At 48.1% G+C, this 21,044-nt stretch overlaps 1 protein-coding gene across 1 annotated transcript in view; it reads right to left on the bottom strand.

The window, feature by feature from the left end:
- TENM4 (teneurin transmembrane protein 4) overlaps positions 1-21,044 on the bottom strand; it is a 740,944-nt gene that overhangs the window by 508,542 nt on the left and 211,358 nt on the right. Inside the window, exon 4 of the mRNA XM_029207627.1 lies at positions 2,520-2,621. Coding sequence (XP_029063460.1) covers positions 2,520-2,529 — 10 coding nt within the window. The 5' untranslated portion in view covers positions 2,530-2,621. The remainder of the gene's footprint in view (positions 1-2,519; positions 2,622-21,044) is intronic.

Below are 21,044 nucleotides of genomic sequence, written 5' to 3'. Positions count from 1 at the left end.
GATGAGGTCAGTGTAAATGTAGCACAAAGTGCGAGGGGAAGGAAGGGGGGAGATGAGGCCAGAGAGAAAAGGGGGACCATTCCAGACAGAAGAGCCCACCAGTGCCAAGGCTCAAATTCAACCCCATCCTGCCAGGCTCAGATCCTACTACCTATGTTTCTTCATTTCTTCTCTCTCTCATTGCAGGTGAGTTCAAGAAGCCTTGCTCTGGACCCAGCTCTCTGGGTGGGGATGAGCGACCCCGTCTCCAGGCTCCAAGAGGCCCCTCTGTCAGAGCTGAGAGCTGCGTTCACATGTAACCCCGTGGGATGTTGGGGGAACCAACGAGACAAAGGCCCTGGTTGGGGGGGGATTTAGAGGAGGAAGAGGAGACCACATTTCTTGGGTTTAGATGCAGTGGAGGAGGAGATTCAATTTTTAATTTTAACAGTCACGTCCTCCTTACAAGTGAGCATGGATGGGGCTGAAGAGTTTACCTTCAGCCCGATCATCTTCCCTTGCTGAGTGAACCTCAGTTTTCTTATCTTAAAAATGGAATTGTGGGGCTTCCCTGGTGGCGCAGTGGTTGAGAGTCCGCCTGCCGATGCAGGGGACACGGGTTCGTGCCCCGGTCCGGGAAGATCCCACATGCCGCGGAGCGGCTGGGCCCGTGAGCCATGGCCGCTGAGCCTGCGCGTCCGGAGCCTGTGCTCCGCAACGGGAGAGGCCACAACAGTGAGAGGCCCGCGTACCGCAAAAAAAAAAAAAAAAAAAAACAAACCAAATTGTAAGAACTACCTCTTGGGGTTGCGGCAGTTCGATGAGATGCATCAGTCAAGTACTTGGCACAGTGCGTCAATAAATGTGACCCTAGTTTACCTGTCCCTCTCTACGAAAGGCAAAAATCTTAATAGGTGTCCTCAGAGAACCATTATGTCTCCACTGCCGAGAATTTATCCAAGTTTGTAGTTATAAACATTCATCAGGCTGAGAGCAGAGGCTTCCTTCGTCTTTGTTTTTGTTTCCTGTTATATCCTGAGAGTCTAGCATGGTGCTGGGCCTTTTTGTCAATATTCAATATGTCTCTGCTGAATGCTAAATAAATGACTGAATCAGAGGTTATGAATGATCTAGGCTCTGGTGCTTTTTAGCTGGGAGACCTCAGACAAGATAATTAATGTCTCTGAGTCAAAAAAAATAAATTACTGATAATCCCTTTAGAATGTGTTAATATTATTAGGTCCGAATATGAGTTATTTGGTAGGTACACCAGATTAAAACAACTCAATGAAATGTACAAAAAAAAAAAAATTCTCTGAGTCTCAGTTATCTTACCTGTAAAATGGAAATCATAATATCTACTGTGGCAGAAGCAGTTACTGCACATCAAATATCGACATTTCCCAGAGGCCTAGAAGTCAGGCAGGACCACGTGACTTAGTTTTGGCCCACCGGCTGCGTGTCACTTCTGGGCCAAAGCATTTCAGAGCCAGTGCCTAACCTTCTGACTACCTCTTCCCCTGCTGCGGAGACCAAGGTGGCCACTTGTTCCCGGGGCTACACCTAAAATACGGCAGAGCTTTCATCAGGCTGGCCTCTGAGTCACCAGGTAGAGCAGAGCCCTCCACCTCCCCGGGTTAGAGCAAGAAATAAACCACTGTGTTAAGCCACTGAGATTCTGGAGTTCATTTATTACTGCAGCATTAACTGAGCCAAGACAGACTCAGACTTCTACCCTACAAGATTGCCCCGAAGATAAAAAGTGCTTGGTTCTTAGTAGGTTTTCAATACAGGGCTCACTCCCTGGGTCCTGGCTCCTTCCTCGGCTTCTGTAGCCTTCCTCATGACCCAGACTCTATGTATGATTCTCCCTTTCAAGCTAGAGAAGAAACATGGCAGACAGAACATTCTCTCTGCCGTGTTTCTTCTCTAGCTTGAAACATCCTTCTACTTCCCCCCAACCCCCCAAGTGTGTTCTGTTTTTGTCATTGCACAGCAGTATAAGAAAAGCCTCTGGAGAGCCATTCTGGACAGCTGGACCTGGCCCCCGGACTGCCTGTCCTCTGGGCAGCCGCCCACTCACCTGCTCCTACCTCATTCCCAGCTATGCCTCTGATCCCACTCCAACTCAGTTTGAAATGTAACCACCAAACTCTGGACCCCGCCCTTGGTGACCTGGGCCCCAGAATGACTCTCATGGCCACTGCGGCCTCTGTGGGCCCGGGACCTGCACGGTGCTTCCTGGCTGCCAGCTCCCCCATCACATCCTCACTGGATGGCTGGCCCTTGCCTGTTCTGTCCGCCCACCATGCTGGCTGCTGGCTTTGGCTTCCAGCAGCCACCAGTCCTGCTACTGCATCCGCTTCCCAAGAAAGCCACCTCCACCCCCGCCTGACCTTCTCCACTCCCCATGTGGCTTAGTGGCAAAAGCCTTCAAACAGAAAGTATGCCTCTTTTCAGATTCCAAGATGACATTTCTCATCAAGACCGCAGGTTTGCAGTCGATGATGCAGAAAATCACAGCAGACAAGGGGACTGACCTGGCTCCATGTCAGCATGTTCTGAAGAGTCAGCAGTGTCCGTGGGCCCTGCAGCCCTCTCTCCGGGGCCATCGGATCCTGGAGGATGAGACGGGATCCTTTCTGTTAAAGCAGAGAATACAGACCCAAGTGAGCGAGGTGGCAAGGTGTCCCTGACCCGGTCTCACAGATCTGTCCCTGGCAGTCAGGGCAAATGCACACCAGTAGGGAGAGGGGGCTTGTTACTGGTCCCATAGCCATGAAGAGAAGCAAGTGGGGTCCCAGACGCCCTGGGAATCCCACACAAACGTACTCTCTGCAACCTTCGTTTCTTCTCCCATCTCCTCTGGTCTTGTCTGACAGCCATTGTTGACATCTTTCCTCAAGCTGACCAAACCCCTCAAGGGCAGGGACTGCAGGTCGGTCCTCTGTACAACCCAGGCAGCTTGGAGCGAAGTAGAGTGTTTCGCGAAGGACTGCCTGTACGCTGTGACGGGGGTGGGGAGCGTGTGGAACATGTGGCCGAGACACTGGCCCCTGCAAGAGTTCTACCATTGATTCACTGGGCAAATAAATACATCACTGAACCTTTTGAACCTTAGTGTCCTGCCCTATAGGATGGGCCCATCTTCCCTGTGATATACCGCATGGGAGTATTGGGAGTCATGCAGGCAGAATTCCTTACACACAAGAGCCTGGCCCTGGCCCACTTGCTTATCACTCTGCAAACCTCTAGTAAATCACTTCCCCTCCTTGAGCCTCTGTCTGAAAGAGAAAAATTCTGAACTAGGCTACTAGTCAGGTCCTTTCTGCCCCTAGAATTCTGTGACAATGTTGATTCATCTCTGCACCTCCAGTGCCCAAGGAGATATCTGTACACAATAAAGGTTTTTGAAATGAATAAAAGAAAGCCTATCTCACTCAAAAGAAGAGTGTGGAGAGGCTGAAAGGTTGTAAGCCATTTGCCTTAGGTCATTGCAAAAGGAGGAGCTGGGATTTGATCGCAGGTCCTCATATACTTAGGTCATTGCAAGAGGAGGAGCTTTTTATATAAAAGGCACTCTAGGCTAAAGCACAATGCATGAAGGATACATTTAGGCATCTGAGGCAAAAAGTCATTGTTGGAGAAATTCCCTGAATACCTATTTGCCAAATATACCTAGGAGCCTAGCTAAGAAGACATTATTGTCTATCATAAGGTGAGGAATGACTGGTAATCATCATTAAAGACAAAACTCTCCTAGCTGTGAGATTTTGCTAGCTTCATCTGCATTTCCTGTTTCTTTACTGTAAATTCTCATTATTCTAAACACAGAGTGACTATATTAGGTGGGAACATTCGCCAGCCTCTGCCCAGGTGCAGAGTACCCCTTCCCTCGGGGGTTAGGCTCCCGAACACCCCCCAGGTAGAAGATCTGATGGGCCGAAAGAGAATCAACAAGACAAAGTTTAGAGGTAAACCTAGAAAAGTCCTGATAAATCATGCTATATTCACTAAAATAAACAACTGGCAGTACACTCCATAGGAGATGACTACCATTTTATTGAGCAGTAATAGTTATTGTGCCTTAAGTTCTATTTACTACGCCTTGTTCATGATCAGTTTACTCTCCAAAATTTCAGAGAGGAGCAGGAAATTGTTTTACTGTAACAACGGACATGGTAAGAGGCCCTTTCTCTTGTGTAAGGGCCTCTCCCCATATGCCCAGAGCCTTGAGAATTTTAGGACTCAAAGCTGTTGGCTTTGCCCCCAAGGGTCCTGCTGGGGTCCTAGTCCTATCCTGTGACTTGGATGAAACACTCAGGGTCTTTCTCAAACCTCTCTCCTTTGTGCAGGTCACACAATTCCACTCTGCCTCCATAGCGTCAGGCCAAAGCTTGTGCTTTGGGCCGTCATCTGTGTCTCATTTGATCCAAGCCACCCCCCCGGCCCTTTAAGAAGCTGCAGAACTGCAGTTCTACCCCTCTTCCACCATCTTTGCCACGCTTCCAGGGAAAGCCTCAACTCCTTTTCTTCTATTTACTTTTATTTTCAAGGTGTATCCCTGAATTCCCTCTTTTTCAAGGTACAGTCATCACGTGGCACATGCAGGAGGACTGGTTCCAGGACCCCCTCATGGACACCAAAATCCATGGATGCTCAAGTCCCTTATATAAAACGGTGCAGTATTTGTATAAAACCTACACACACCCTCCCAATATACGTTAAATGACCTCTAGATTACCTATGACACCTGATACAATGTAAATGATATGGAAGTAGTTGTAAATACAATGTAACTGCTACGTAAGCGGTTGCCAGTGGGGCAAATTCCAGTTTGGTTTTTGGAACTTTCTAGAAATTTGCCCCCCGAGTATTTTTGATCCGTGGTTGGTCGAATCCACAGATGTGGAACCCAATGGATATAAACAGCCGGCTGTACCTCCAATAAGCACCACATGACTGTTAATGAAACCCAAACTGTTAATGGAACCAAAATGCCCATGGGTTGGTCAAAGGTTTTAGAAGTATTATACTTATGCCCTAGCACTTTATGAAGGGAAATCCAGTTAGGTCGGAATGAGGGTGTATCCATTCCTTTACTTGTTCACTCACTCATTCATCTCTATGTTGAGTGTTAGGTGTGATTCAGGACACACCGATGACTCAGAAGCAAACCACGCCCTCGGGAAACTCACAGGATGACAAGGAAAATATGACAACATGGCCACAGGTAATGGAAATACTTGGCAGTTTTGTAAGTGGATACAGAAAAAACAGTGAGAGGAGGGAGGAATGGAGAGGTCACCCTGGCTGACAAATCAGGGAGCAAACGGGAGTCACAGCATACCGTTTAAGCCCAGCCTTGCACCAGAGATAGTGTCAGGTGGGGTGGCATGGGCACAGGGCAGGGCACTCGTGTGAGGAAGGAAGTCACAGGAGGAGAAAGCGTGACAAAGAATGAGTGCGGGGCTTCCCTGGTGGTGCAGTGGTTGAGAGTCCGCCTGCCGATGCAGGGGACACGGGTTAGTGTCCCGGTCCGGGAAGATCCCACATGCCGTGGAGCGGCTGGGCCCGTGAGCCACGGCTGCTGAGCCTGTGCGTCCGGAGCCTGTGCTCCGCAACGGGAAAGGCCACAACAGTGAGAGGTCCGCGTACCGCAAAAAAAAAAAAAAAAAAGAATGAGTGCGGGCTGTGTGGAGGGAAGCAGAGGATATCACACCTGACAGGGGACGTGGACCCCAATGAGCAGGGCCCTGCAAGCCAAGGCAGAGAAAGTAGCCATTATTCAATGAGTGATAGAGAGCCACCGAAGGCTTTGGAGCAGAGATGGGATGTAATTGGAGGTGTGCTGTAGGAAGATGGATCTGGCAAGCTTGCACAGTTTGAATTGGAAGGGGAGGGAGCTAATTGTGTGCCAGGCACTGGGCAGAGTGTTCGGTGCTGGTACATATTTGATCTCAGTTAACCTTCTAAACAACCGTAGGAAGCAAGCCTATTCCTTCCAGACGAGAAAATGAGGCTTTGGGGAATTTCAGCAGCTTGCCCCTAATCCCCCAGCTAGGAAGTGGTGGAGACGACATCTGGATCCTGTGTTTTCCCTTTCCAGGTGAGCCTTAAAGCATGCTGTGACCCTGCACAGACACGTACACCGGACCCCCCAGTACACCTTCTGCTCCCAACATACCTCCCACCCGCCCTAGGATGGGGGGAAGCAGGATATTTCCTGGGCTGCCTTTTGAGAGACTCAGATGAAATTAAGTGCCAAGGGCCTTTGCTCCTGCTAGCTTTCCCCAAAGTGACCCCAAATCAAGCAAAAAAGACAATACCTTGACTTAGGTCCAAAACAACATGGACTACAGTCTCTTGCAGAGAATTTCAAAGGTAGCGGGAGACCACCCTCCTCTCTTATAAGGCATGCTTGCTTCTGTCTTTCCCTTCTCAGTTAAGCTTCACAGGAGCAGTGGACCCAGGAGCCCAGGGGAACATATTTGAATACCCAAGACTCTGCTGGGCCGTGGAGGATGTCAATGAAGAACCCAGCATCTATGGGCTGACTTCACTGTTTGGGAGAACTGCCCAGAGGACTCGATGTACTCCACCTGCAGCCTGGAGAGGATGATTATGCATCCCTCCCATCAAGATGCCTGCTGCTAAAACTTGTTTTTTTTCAAGGGAAAAAAAAAGATTTCCTCATTCTAAGTACGGGACATGGTGATGGCTGTACCGTACACCTGACAATCGAGGGTGCAGGCTTTCTTCGAGGAAGCCTGGCACAGTGGCATGAGCAGCGACTTTGGAAGCAAATAGGGTGGGTCTTAATCACACCCCACTGGGTTACCAGCTATGTGGTTTGGGGCAAGCCATTTAGCTCCTTAAATTTCCTCATTATTAAATGGGAATGATCATAAGGGATTAGAGAGACTAAGTGCCAGGCACTTGGTACATACATAAGAATGTGTAATAATTTCTTCTTGTCTTTATGTGCAACATTCTGGCTTCACCCTCCCAGTGAGGTTGCTCTCCTCCTCACAAAGTTACCAACTGAAGAAATGGATATTTGGAGAAAAAAATGCTGCAGCTATAGCAGGTTGTTCATACCCTTGACCTAGCGCTTATTACCAGTGTCTTAGAATTATGTGTCAACACGTCCTTCTCCTCCACCAGACTGGGACCTCCTTGAAGACGCTGACCACAGTGGCTTCAATTCCCGGCACACAGATGTCCCGTTCTACCTTAGTTCCGTTAGATTGAGATCCAAGCAAACCACACCGTCTGCAGTTCTTCTGGGATTTTATTTTCCCAGCCTGGTTTGAAGAGTGACTTCTAAGCAACGCCTTCAAGAGCAAATCCAATCCTCTGAAAACCATCTCCTTAGCATGGAATCATTAGCATGGAATGCTTCACCTTGTTACTCTGCTAAGACCTTTGGTTCCTAATCCAAGCCAATTACATGAGCCAACATATTCAATAACATCTTAATAATGCCAAACCTCCCGGGTCTCTGGACAGAATCGGATGAGGTTGAGAGAGCTGGGGTCTAACAAGATACCAGAACGGTGTATGGCAGACAGGAAGGAGATGAAGCATTAAAACTAGATTCAAACCCTGGCTTGTACAGTTGGGACAGCCCTGTGTAGTGCCTGGGATGGGGATACATGCTCAGCAAAGGTTCATTCCCTTCTCTTCCTCTGACTCCAAAGAAAAGCAAAGCCATGAAACTTGTTTCAAGCAAACGGGGAGAGAAGAGAAGATTCGCCACGTTCCTGAGTCCACTTAGAAAACTGATATTTTTTTAAGCTTTTCTCCCTGAGGACTGAAGGAAGCAGGTTATTTCATTTTAATTATGGTTGCTCCAGCTGCCGCTTGTGAATCGCCAGACCAATTTTCAGATTAAAAAGAAAAACACATATACACACCCCCAGAGACAAACTCATCGACAGCATCTACTACGTTCACAGAAGGACACCTCCTTCAGAGAGCACATCCAGGGGGCGGAGAAATTTGGACTGTCCTGCTCGAGACACTCAGGTCCAGGCAGAAATCCCCGGACGTGCTCACCACCTGCCTCCCCTCCCACATCGCCTCCTCTCGGCCCCCAGCGTCCAAGCCCAGCTGGTGAGCCACACAGCAGCATAATGGAATGTTTCATGTCGAGCAGCTGTGCACTTTTAATGCACACAGGGGGAAATAAAGGCAGCAGATGGTTTTATGTAATCTTCCTGTGAATTTTTCACTGGGTATCCTCATTCACGAAGGCCTGAGTTTTTTTTACAGGACCTCCATGGGTCCAGTGAGCCAGCCCCAGACTTGGGGGCCGGTGAGGATGGGTCTCTCATGCAGGGAAGGTGGGTGGAGCTCATTTGCCATTTTCTGGTCCATAGGCTGTATCCAGGTTTCCACTCAGTATTCTCCTATGCGGTTCTTCCCCTGTGGCCTCCCCAGCAGCTCTCAATGTTAGCCACGGCAGACGATGGCTCATGAATCCTTCACAGGTGAGCTGCCCAAATCCGCACCACATGTGGATTTTTCTTGCAAAGGATTGAGGCGGATCCATGCTATTGCAGGGACCTTTGTCAGGGAGAAGATTGGGTGGAGCAGATGGGGGCATCAGCGTTCAGCTGCCTGAGGGTAAGACAAGAGAGACTGGGCTCTCGCCAGACAAGATCATCTGCTTACGGAGATGCATACGAACTCTGCCTATAAGACGTGGCGTAGAAGCAAGCACAGGGTGGGGGCAAACAGTTCTCAGGCACTACAAAGCAACCTGCTGATGTCTGTGGAAGCAGTGGAGAGTTTTCTCAGTTTTCTGAATCTTGCTTTTACCGCACCAATGTTCACCTTTAAGCCCTTCAAGCACACCATCAAAAATTCTGCGATCTGGGCTTCCCTGGTGGCTCAGTGGTTGAGAGTCCGCCTGCCGATGCAGGGGACGCGGGTTCGTGCCCCGGTCCGGGAAGATCCCACATGCCACGGAGAGGCTGGGCCCGTGAGCCATGGCCGCTGAGCCTGCGTGTCCGGAGCCTGTGCTCCGCAACGGGAGAGGCCACAACAGGAAAAAAAAAAAAAAAAGAGAGCAAATGAAACCCTTTGTTGTTATAAGCCACTATGATTTGGGGGTGATGTGTACCCAGCATTAACAAGCTGATCTGACAGATTCATGGGTTCTATGAGAATTGTCGTATTCTTTTTTTTTAATTGAAGAATAGTTGCTTTACAATATTGTGTTAGTTTCAGGTGTAGAGCAAAGTGATTCCGTTATATAAATTCATTTTTTTCCGATTCTTTTCCATTATAGTTTATTATAAGATATTGAATATAGTTCCCTGTGATATACAGTAAATTCTTGTTTATCTATTTTAAATATGGTAGTGTGCATCTGTTAATCCCAAACTCCCAATGTATCCCTCCCTCCACTTCCCCTTTGGTAACCATAAGTTTGTTTTCTATGTCTGTGAGTCTGTTTCTGTTTCGTAAATAAGTTCATTTGTGCTGTTTTTTTAGATGGAATTGTCATATTCTTGAAGGACCCTGCCTTCCTGGCCATCATTGATTGGTTCAAGGCTGGGTGCCTTAGTAAAGCCAGATTAATCACAGTTCTCAGTGAGAGCAGAAACTGGTCAAAGCTGGACCAGTTAGAATTCTTCCCTGGGATTTCTGAAAACAGGAAGTGACGAAGAATGTAGTCTCTAGTAGTGACGATTGTAAGATATGAAAATTTGCTAGCTATTGGTGGCCATGTGAGTGTTACGGGTTGAATTATGTCCTCCAAAAAAGGTTATGTTGGCATCCTAGCCCCCATGCCTGAGAATGGGACCTTACTTGGAGATAGTTTCTTTGCAGAGGTAATCAAGTTAAAATGAGGTTACTGGGGTGAGCCCTCATCCAATATGGCTTGTGTCCTTATAAAAACGGGAAAATTTGGACACAGAGAAGATCAGAGTTATGCTGCCACAAGCCAAGGAACTACCAGAAGCCATGAGAGAGGCCTGGGGTAGACCCTTCCCTTCAGAGGGAACACGGTCCTTCTCACACCTTGATCTTGGACTTCTAGCCTCCAGAACGGTGAGACAAGGAATTTCTGTTGTTTAAGCCTCTCAGTTGTGGTGCTTTGTTATGGCAGCCCTGCAAACTAACATGGTTTGCAGGGAGAGCTGGTTTGCAGGGAGAGAAAGAAGCTCACAAGTATAAGAGAAGTGACCAGAGCAGCAAAAAGAAACAACAAATCTTAACAGAATTAGAAGTGTGAACCCAATTCCACTGCATCGCTGCATTTTCTCTGGCTGCAAGGTTCAACTCCTTGGATTTGACGAGGCAGTAGTAAAAGTCCCTCTGTTTTGAGTAAGTTAATTCTGGGGTTTCTGTCACTTTGAATCAAGAGCCCTAAGCAGCACTGTTATTAATATTTAATCATTATCATTAATGTTAAGAAAAGAAAAGAAATGGAGGTGGCTCCAAGCGGTGCTGAACTGACCAGAATGGTGATGGATGGACAAGCAAGCTCACTGCTTCCAAATGCTGTCCAAACATGTCCCAGGAAGAGACAGGGTTCCCTCCTATCTGGGTACAGCAGCTGTCATATATTCACACAGATTAATCTGCTTGCTGTTTTCTTTAATCCAGCAACAGCCAGAATAAAATCTGAAAAGGATTTTCTTCTGCCCAGTTATGCCTTTCTTCCCAATCCAAACACAACTGCGTGCCTGGCCCCTTGAAATGCTCCAAAACAAAACAAGTCCAGCCCAAATCCCTCATCTCTTTTCATGTTATTTTCCTGGCTGCACAAACTTAGGGGCCTTTGTTTCTTCTGCTCTGCCCTTGGACGCTTCCTGTCCACATTCCCCTCTGTGTGACCTCCTACGTCAGCAGCAAGGGCTCCAAGCTAGCAGGAGAGAGGCAGTCAGAGGGAAGGCAGCTTGGAAAGTATTCACCATCCTGGACAAGAGCTGAGGTCCCCTGAAGCAACTCACCAGCCCTCTGGAATAACCAGTGCACACGGGCCCTCCAGGGCAGAATGTGGCTGCATAGCGGGGTCTGGTTTATGAGTCTGCTCTTGTAGAATAGAAGATAATTGTTCAAGCTGTCCTTGAGCCTCTGCGGCTGCAACCGTTGTAAGAATAAGCGGAATCATTCTACCTTGACCATCCCACAAAAGAAGAGAGAAACGGCTCTCTTCCAAAGGACTAGGGACAGCAATTATCCACATGAGCAAGATTTGATGACTGCAGAGATTACAGAGCTCACTGCCCTGCCCCAAAGTAAAGGAGGATCCTGGTTTTTTTCCACATCTGTTCAATCCAGGAGAACAAACAAGAATATGATGCCTGTATCAAGCTGCCAGCTGTCTTGATGAGAGAAATTGGAAAAAAAAAAAGCAGTTTTCTGGGAGGGGTGAGGGACAACTCAGCCTTGAACAAAGAGGGTGGGGAGGGTGAGAGGACTGAATGGATGCTGTGCCCTTCGTTTGTTTGCTCTCAGGCCCCTTCCCCACACTTGCTCCTCTGCTCTATCTCATGGGGAACTGCAATGCTCAGAATCCTTTGCTCACTGGCTTCTGGACAGGTGGGCTTATGAATGGAGGACCCTGGCAGCAGATTGGAGGTAAGAAGAAGAGAGAAGCGAGGGTATCTCTCCTTCTCTTGCTTGTTTTAGACAGCATCCCTGGCAGTGGCCACATAACATCTGTTGCTTCAGGTCCTGACCCTGTAAAATGGTTCTGTCTCCTGCTGGATTGTCCCAGCTTTGGGGCTCTAGAAACATCACCTGCTCTCATTGTACCTCCAGGTCTAGGGGTGATAGTGGTTCCCTGTTGTTGTTGATCTCTGGGATGACTCAACTTGTACCATTTAGCTTCTTAGCCATTTAATTAACTGTGCGGCCAATTCCCTCTATTAAATTCCCTCTGTTGAAAGACCTATGGTGGTTTCCATTTCCCTGCCTAGACTCTGATGGATAGAGGTGCTGAGAAAGAATCTGCAGGTGGAAGTGCCACTCTGCAGCCTCGAGGACAATGAATGCATGAAGCCTCCCAGTGCTTGGGCTGGGATGGGGAGCCACTGCAAAACTGACCACTGCAGTCAAGCCCAGGAAGGTATAAGTGATCGGTGAAGCACCTGTCAGGCACTGGAAGGTTGGAAAGGCATCCCTGGAAGGAGGACAAAGCCAGGTCTCTGCTTTTTTTTTCCCCCCATGAATTTAGCTAGCTTGAATGTGACTTCTTGTGTCAGTCAGTAAACTAATGTGGGAAAGGCCAATTACTGATGCAAGGGATGCCAAGGAGCTTGGTTGTGAAGCTTCAGAATCCTTTGGCAGGTTAGGGTGTACTGAGTCTCTGTAGGGAAACCAGGAGTTTAGTGAAACTGAGACAGATCCAGAAAGACATCTCTTAGCAGATTCAGTGAGATGTTTGAGACTTAACGTGATGTGGCTGGATCTTGTCTCTGTTGACACCTACAACTGTTAAGGGTTATTACTGGTCTTTCCAAATTCAGACAGGTGGGAGAAGCCATGCTTTCTTGAGAGAGGAGGGGGACAGGAATAAAATAGGAGAACATTTTTGGGACTGCTGAGAGAACATTCTTGGTTACTAAAGAAGAATTTAGATGTGAAAAAGTATACATACACAGACAGACACAGGCTGGGACAGGGGAGGCAATGGAGAAAAGAGTGCACCAGAAATTGAGGGAGAATGGCTTTGCAAGCTCTCCTTGTGAGCTAGCCCCTTGGTGGCAGGCAAGTTTCCTAGCAAAGGTCAGCTTCTTACAGTCAGAACGGGGGCTCTGAACCCTGATGCATTTGTTTTCTGCTTCTGCTCAGGCCCTTTGTCACAGGTGGCCTTTCAGTGACTGATCCAATTGTCCCAGACCAATGTCCCGCACAGGAACTGAAAGGACCACCAGGTGTGGAAGAGCAGGGCTGTTAACGAACTGCCACATGCCTCACCTCCCTGGAAACCTCTATTGGTCCCAGAGGGAAAACCAGTGCTGGGACTTCAGCAAAGATGTGGTCTTGACCTCAGCATCCCCACCCACGCTGACACACGTGCTTGTTTCTATGTTCATGAAGCTGAAAACATTTGTGGGGGGAGAAACTGAATTGGAAAAGAACCAGTCCTTCCAGAGATGAGGAAACCCAAGTAAATTGGGGGGTTACAAAGGTTTCCCCACTTTAATTTTTTCCATGTTATCACGTCTATTATGTTTTTTAATAAAACATATTGTAGAAGAGTTTTAGATTACAGAAAAATTGCAAACATAGTACAGAGAGTTCCCATATACCCTGCTTCTATTTTCCCCTGGATTAACATCTTACAGTATGGTTCTTTTGTCACAATTAATGAACCAATATTAATGTTATTATTAACTGAAGTCTATAGTTTATTTGAATTTCCTTAGTGTTTCCCTAGTGTCGTTTTTGTTTCAGGATCCCACGCAGAACACCACATGCCATTCAGTCATCACAGGTTCTCAGGCTCCTCTTGGCTATGACGGTTTCTCGGATTTTCCTTGTTTTTGATGACCTTGACACTTTGGGGGAATACTGGAAGAGTATTTTGTAGGATGCCCCACTACTGGAATTTGTCTAATGAGACTCGGGTTATGGGCCATTGGGAGGAAATGTGCCTTGTTTTTAACTCTTTCTTTGTTATAAAGGCCATGGCTCTAGCCCAGCTGGGGCCACTGGTCACTAGCTCAGGAAGGCAGCTGTGGTCGATGTGCCCTGGAGTCACCACAGCATCTACGGAGTCACACTGTACACCACAAAGTCCTCACAATGTGGCCACAACCGACCTCTCCAGCATCAAGTGCTGCGTTTTCCTTTCCTTTTTCTCTTGCCGTATCAGACCTGCTTGCAATTTCCCAAACACACCCATACCTTCAGATCTTTATGCCTATGCAGTTGCTGTTTCCTCGGCCAAAAATGCATCCCTCCCCTTGGCTACCTGGAAACCCTCCCTTGGAAGACAGGACCTAGCACAAAAAAAAAGCATCCTCTTTGGAGTCTTCTCTGATCCCAAACAGAATTACTGGCCTTCTTCTCTGTGCTTCTTTGTACATTTCTGTGCGTTCCTGATCACCCTGCCTAGAACTGTGACACCCTCCGACACTCCCAGCCCCTTCCCTATTTCTTTCCATAGTACTCTTCAGCATGTGACGTGCTCTATGTTTAACTTATTTATTGTTTGTCTCCCCTGCCAGAATATAAGCCTCTTGATGTTTGGGTAGGTCTCTGTCTCTTCACGTGACGATGAACTTCCAGGGGAATGACCAGATCCTATTTAACAAGAGAAGCCTTGTGTTGAAGCCATGTCCTGCAGATCGTTTCAGGACACCCCGATTATCATTAACTGCTGTCCCTTCTTTCAGGACGTCCCCCACACTCTCTGGAGTACCATCTCCTTGTGGCTGGAAGGGACAGGCAGCGTATTATTATGCAAGATCTTCTCCAGAAGTTTATAATCTAAGAGCTCTAAGCAGGCGTGAGGCCGTTCTCTTTCTAGAGCTGGATTTCTGGCCTGGAACAATGCCCCTGCTCCATTACTGGACGGTTGGGACCATCCCCAGGAGCTAACTTGGCCCTGACACCTAAGGAGAGGAGACCAGTCTCTGCCAGTAACTAGCATGAGGACACGGACAAACCTCCCTGAGCCCCAGTTCCCTCAGCAGATAATGGAAATAACATCATTACCTACACTACTGCTAGAGGGCTGTTGTGAGCGATTGAAAAATGGGTGGCAAAGCACTTTACAATCTGTCAAACCCAATCTAAAGCACTTTTGCTGACATCACCAACAACTAGCCCAGGGGTCAAGTTTTCCGAGACCATGACACTGCAGGAGCCCTTGGGCCCTCCATAACCCATAATGCAGTCAGGCAGCACGTGGGGGGGATGGGCATTACCAGGTTAAACTTTATAAACAAGTCGCGGGGCCTTTTGACTTAGATCAAAATCAAGTGTTTACTATAAAACATACACATAAGCCAATCATATGTTTATGGTACAAAAGATGTGTCCTCTGGCTGCTTATCAAAGGGGCTTGGGCTTAGTCTGCCTCTGATGTTCCTTTCAACCCACTGGACCCACTGGGAAAGAGGTATGTGCTGGGGAAGAGGTATGTGCTGCCTGGGAAAACCTGCTTCCAAACCTTGGCTGGGGTTTTAGCACACTGATTATACAAGTTAACGTAAGCGGAAATTAATTTTACTTTACAATTCTACACAACGAAAAGGAAAGAAAATAAAGTGAAAAAGACATCAAGCAGGAAAAATATCTGTAGCATAGAAGAGGGTTAATGTCCATTCAAAAAAGATCTGGTGCAAATTGATGTGGGAACAAATTTAAGGACACCAATAAATAAATTGGGAGCAGACATGGGCATGTTACCCATTAAGTATATTAAGCAAATACACACATGGAAAAAATGTTCAGTTACGCTAGCAACCAAAGAAATACAAATTAGAACAAAAAATAAAATGCCATTATACCTAAATTAGTAACCTTTTTTTTCCTCATAATGCTTTGGAGCCAGTTAGTTAAGTGTACTTATTTAGCACCTACTGTATACCAGCCACAATCCACTTTCTAGTTGTGTGACCTGGGGCAAGTTATTTAACATCTCTGAGCTTCCCATCTCCTTATCTGTAAAATAAGGATAATGATACCTCTCCCTAGGGCAGTTGTGACAATTACGAAGTTTATTCACATATGCTAACACTTGTGATTCACCCAGCACTGAAACTGGCAGGCAGGGGGCATCAGCCCTGAGCTTTAAGTGTGGAAACCCACACTCAGAGGGGTGAAGTTACTCGCCCCAAGTCATATAGCCAAAGTGTCCAACCCAGTTCTTCCTGCTTCCTGCATAAGCAGGAATGTGTAAGGGACTCTGAAGAGAGGCTGGTGAGTCGACCACTTCGGGTGGCTCAGAGGCTGGGGGGAGGTTAGGAGAGAGGGCCAGGTGGGGCCGGACTGTACGGGGGTGGGGGTGGAATGCAGGGGGTGGTCCACTCCCTAAGCCCTTCCTCTTAACTTGTTCCTAAACTGAAGATGTGCTTGTGGACCCCATCTGCGTTCAGCAATGACAGTGAGTGGGTTTTCCATTTCTTTGATAGATGATTAGAAAAGCAGGAGGTGGCAGCTGGCCTGTGTATTATCTGCTCCTCCTAGACACTCTGGAGTGATGGGCAGATGTAGTGAGGCAGGAATGACTGAGCACATCCCCGAACAATGTGCTCTCCACACGCTCAACAGCCACGGGCCCAGACACTAAATTCAAGACACGTTGTGTCCGGGAACAGAGAGGATGAAAGGGAATCTCTTTGAGTGTGGCTCAGAACTCTTATGGATAAGCAGTGTCTAGGAGACCACAAGTGTCCTTCAGGCAGAGCCTCAGCCAGCCAGAAAAGGAGCCTAATCAAGTGATTTGTTTGGAGGTCGGAGCCTGGACAAAAAACGGCCAGGAGGCTCAAGTGAGGCACGGAGAGTGGGTGGCTGAGAGCCCTCTGTCCATGCTGCTCCTTTTCTGAAAACCATCCACGAGGAAATTCCAGACTCACAGAACAAGGCGCTTCATGATCCAGCTACCACAGTTCTCTCTAACCTCACCAGGCACTTGCAGTTCCCCAAAGGCGTCAGGCAGTGTCAAGCCTTTGTAAGTGTGCAGTCGCTCTCCCTAGATTGTCTCCCCTTTCCCCACCCTCACCTCAAAAATTCTGATCCCATGTCAGCTCCTCCAGAAGCCTCTGCTGAGGATGGCACCTGAGTCAGACATCACTCCTTTGGGTTCCCTTCACCTGCAGCTGACTTTGCTTATTTCTCTCTCTGCCACGAGAGACTGGACCACTTCTTATCTAATGCTGCAACCTATGTCTAGCATGAAGCCTGACAGATGCCAAGTACTCATATATCCCACAAATAGTTATTGGCTGGATGGAAGGTTGGATGGATCAAATAAATGTTTTAACAAAGCTCACCTGTAACTGTATGGAAGACGGAGGGGGTGGGTGGGGCATGGAAAGAGATATGAACAAGACAAGTGGAGAGGTTGGTGCAATAGTCTAGACTATGGCAGAGGCAGGGAGATGGGAAGGATGCAGAGGACTCCAGTGGGTTTGGTCGAGGGACTTAATAGAAACTGGTAAGCTCACGGAGAGGAAAGGTTGAGAGAGATGGTGCAGGGAAGTTGACCCCTGGCTTCCAGATGGAGCAGAATGGGATGCACTTAGGCAAGATAGGGACCCAGTGGTAACGATTCATATTGGGTGTGAGGGGTGGGGAACTGGGAGAGGAGATGGTGAACCCAGTTTTATCAGCATGGAAGGAGGCCTAGGGACTGGCAGAGTTCCAGTACATACTCTTCCCCTGCCTCTGGTGGCCCTTCATGAACTTTCAGTGGGCAAGCCGTGGTTAAGATGGCCCGACAGGGTTTAGGTGATTAGAGCAAACAGAAGGCTCTTCTGACTCAGCACAGCATCTGGGGACCTTCCAATAAGCAGGAAGAAAGGGGCTCTTTCTATATGGCTGCAGGGAAGAGGCTGACCGCCCTGAATTCACCGCTCACACCGCATCCCCAAGGGGAGCACGTGGTCACCTCTGCCATGTGATGGATTCCAAGGGAGGCCATTCAGTGACTGCAAGGAACGCAGACTCTGGAGTCAGGCAGACCTGGGTTCCAATCCTAGGTCTACTGCTAATTAGCCAAGCAGTCTTGGGCAATTCCCTTCACTTCTCTTAGCCTCAGATTCCTCATCCATAAAAGCGGGTGAGAATTCCCACTTTCGATTGTAAATTTCTATTTAAATAAGCCTGCATTCTTTCCTCTGGATACCTCATTCATCATTAGAGCAATGGGGAGAAAACTGTCATAAAGAAGCCTGTTAAGTACTTACTGGGCACTTGCTTTATGCTGGGCCCCGTGAAAGCTAGAGAAAAGTCTAACAGAGGGTTTGGTCCTCTCTGGACTTAAAGGAAATGGATGGCTACACACACGCCATTCCCTTTATAGACATGCGCACCTCCTGTCCCGCTGGCTCATCCATCCTGGCCAAGTCACCTCGGGCAATTCACTGCAGGGCTCGGAGCTCAGCTTTCTCACAGGTTCAAACAGGGCCTGTTAACCTCTGCACCGAGGGCTGTCCCCAGGCTGGAATGAGATCACTTACGGCAAAGTGAGTGCCAAGGGGCAACTGCTCAGGGCATGTCCGAGTTCACTTCCTGAACCTCAGCAGCTTTCCCAGCCTTCTCACAGGCTCCCTTCCGCTTTCTCATTTGAACGCTTAATGGGTTTCACCCTCTTAAGTGACACCTGCTGGAAATGTAATTGTGCACATAATTGCTACGAGGAAAAGGAGGCAGCTCTATCTCCCAGGGCTGGTGCTTTAGGAAAAGAAAGAGCGCGCCCACGAAGCCTTTCCTGCATCCTGGCTGCTGGAGCTCTGCCCTGGGCTCCTTCCCTGGGTGCAGGGCACCTGCCCGGAGGACTGACCAGGCAAGGAGCAAATACCTGCGGAAGCATTCAGATTTCCAGAACCAAATAGCTGGCATGGAGTCCAGGGAGGCGACAGGGCCATGTCATCACACTAAGAGGAGAAGCCTAAAAATTCCACTAGAATTTCCCCGACAAATTCTAATTAATTTCACAAGGCAGGTTGGTCCTGTGGTAGGGCAGAAGTGAGAGAGGTGGGGTTGAGATCTGGGATAGGGGTCCTGTCTGCATCTCTAGTTGTGGGGTCTGTTACTGACTGTTACTGATTTTCTATTACTACTGATGGTCTATGACCAACGCCCCTCCGGATGGAGTGAGTACCTCTGTAGGGGTATTTGCTCCTAAATGAAATGGCCCCAGTGTTTTGTGCCTGTGAAGTTTCATCTCCTCCCTGACCATCAGCACTCAGGGGACACTTCGTGCGGTGCTCTATCATGCACCTTGTCCGTGAGTCAGCCCTCGAACAACTCTACAAGAGGACTTGGCTCACTGGGCTGTAGTTATCTGGCCCTAACTCAGCCGATTCCACAGACTGGCTTTCCCAACACCCTTGTCCACCCCTACCCACCCCGGCCCAGTGTGCTTTCTGTTCTACAGAGGCTAGATAGCTGGAAACATCACACAGACTCCCTTGTAGCTACACCCAGGTTCTCCTGAGCAAACACACCCACAGGATCACAGAGGGCAGACGCTGGCTTGGGACGTGGTGGCTGGGCTCAGGTGAATCAGGGCTTCCCGTAAGCACAGTGGCCAAGGTGATCATTTATCTGGACGGCTGCATGGAGGTTTTACTGTTTAGTTCCTAGAGTTTTGAGTCCCATGGGGTGGGGATAAAGGAGACTCCAGTCCAATAGGCCTATGTAGTGTTTGGGTACTTCTCTGGTTCTGCAGCATCCAAGCTTGGGTCCCTGGCATTCCTGGAAAGTTTTCAAGCCACCTAATATCCTGTTTGAAATCCCTTTCTGTTTAAACTATCCAGAGTAGCTTGTCTGAAATTAAGAATCTTGACTGAGACAACATCTGTCCGCCCCCAAACTGTAAGCTCCTTAAGAGCAGGGATTCTCCTGCGTCTTTCTCTCCCCTGGGGCCAAAACATACTCTGTGCCTTTAAGATCTCTACTGACTATGGGACTAAACTCAGGTCAGGGTGGACAGACAGGTATCTCCTGAGGCCCCGCCCACTACTGCCAGGATGCTTTGTTGCTATCCTGCTAATGCCTGGGAAATCAGATCACCTCCTTTATTAAGATCTTGTGCAAAGGAAGAATAAACAAATAGGTTGTGATGTGGGTTGAGAGGACTTCTTATCAGAAAAGTGAAAGGACCGCGGTGCACAGACAAATTGAAATGTGTTTTGTCGCTGCAGAGGCTTCCCCCCCCCCCACCCCCCCGCTTCCCGTCTGGCTGGCTCTCTGCCGTGTTCCAAGTAGCTGAGTGACTTCCAGATAATCAAAGTTCTCTAACCATACATACTGTTAGTAACTCCTTTCAGACCCCTTCCTGTCCAGATGTACAAAGAGAATAACAAAGGGAAATAAATCCAACACTTCCTCGCTACACCCCCTAAACCGCTAAATCTCAGCAGTGCTGAATCATCAAACCTTGCATTTCTCATTAACTGCCCTCATATACAGCATCTTCAATTAAGCCGGGAGCACCGCTGTACTGATTATGTTATGATATTTGTCCTTGCAGACTGATAACGCAGCTAACAGTTTGGGACTGCTGTCTGGATTGGATTCCTCTACCTACTTGAAAATAAACATTTCCTTGAAAGCTGTCCTTGACTTAGGGACTCAAGGCAATGGGACCCCAAAATTAGGTGCTCGCAGGTGAGTTCTCTCTGCAGAGCCAGCTCTGGTTGTACCGGAATCTGAGCTACCGGCAAAACATCACACGACGCCCTGGGCAGGGGCACACTTATATTTTCTCTGTATCCCCACATAGCCCTGTACTCGTAGTAGGTGCTCAGTTAATGCTTTCTCATCAGACCAGCCATGAAATGTCCTACTAAAAACACAACAGAAACCCTGCAATATGTCTGCTTTTTGTTGAAAACATGGCTCTGTTCCATGAAAAACACAACCAAGGAAGGGCAAGGAAGTCATATATGCTGTTGCACATTCTGAGTCAGACACTTTTAAAATACATCAGCTCATAAATCCTCCCAAGTACCCTGTGGGGCAGATGTTATCATCCTCATTTTACAGATGCAAAAACTGAGGTTCAAGGAGGTCAATCACAAAGTGTGGGACCAACGTAGGAGGCCACAGAGACCTGGAGGCATTGAATCTAGGGCCCATGCTCTGTCCAGGACAACTGGCATTCATTAACTCTGTTATGACAGTGCATTGATACGGACTGGGCAGCACAGAGCATATTAGATACATGTCCCTGTGCTCCAGGAGGGCAAAGGGAATAACAGTCACTTAATAATAATAATAACAACAGTTACACTCATTATTGACATTCACTCAGCACTCATTACACAAAGGGCTGCTAAGGAGCATCAGGGCTACAGGACATCAGAGAGGTGAGAAATTGGATGCAGAGGTTGGGAAGGCTTCTGGAAGGTGGTGGCCTT

The sequence above is a fragment of the Monodon monoceros genome, unplaced genomic scaffold (genome assembly GCF_005190385.1).
Source record: "Monodon monoceros isolate NGI ecotype Baffin Bay Population unplaced genomic scaffold, NGI_Narwhal_1 Super_Scaffold_7, whole genome shotgun sequence".
Lineage (NCBI taxonomy): Eukaryota > Metazoa > Chordata > Mammalia > Artiodactyla > Monodontidae > Monodon > Monodon monoceros.
The sequence above is the reverse complement of the archived record's forward strand: the minus strand, read 5'-3'. Positions and strand labels throughout refer to the sequence as shown.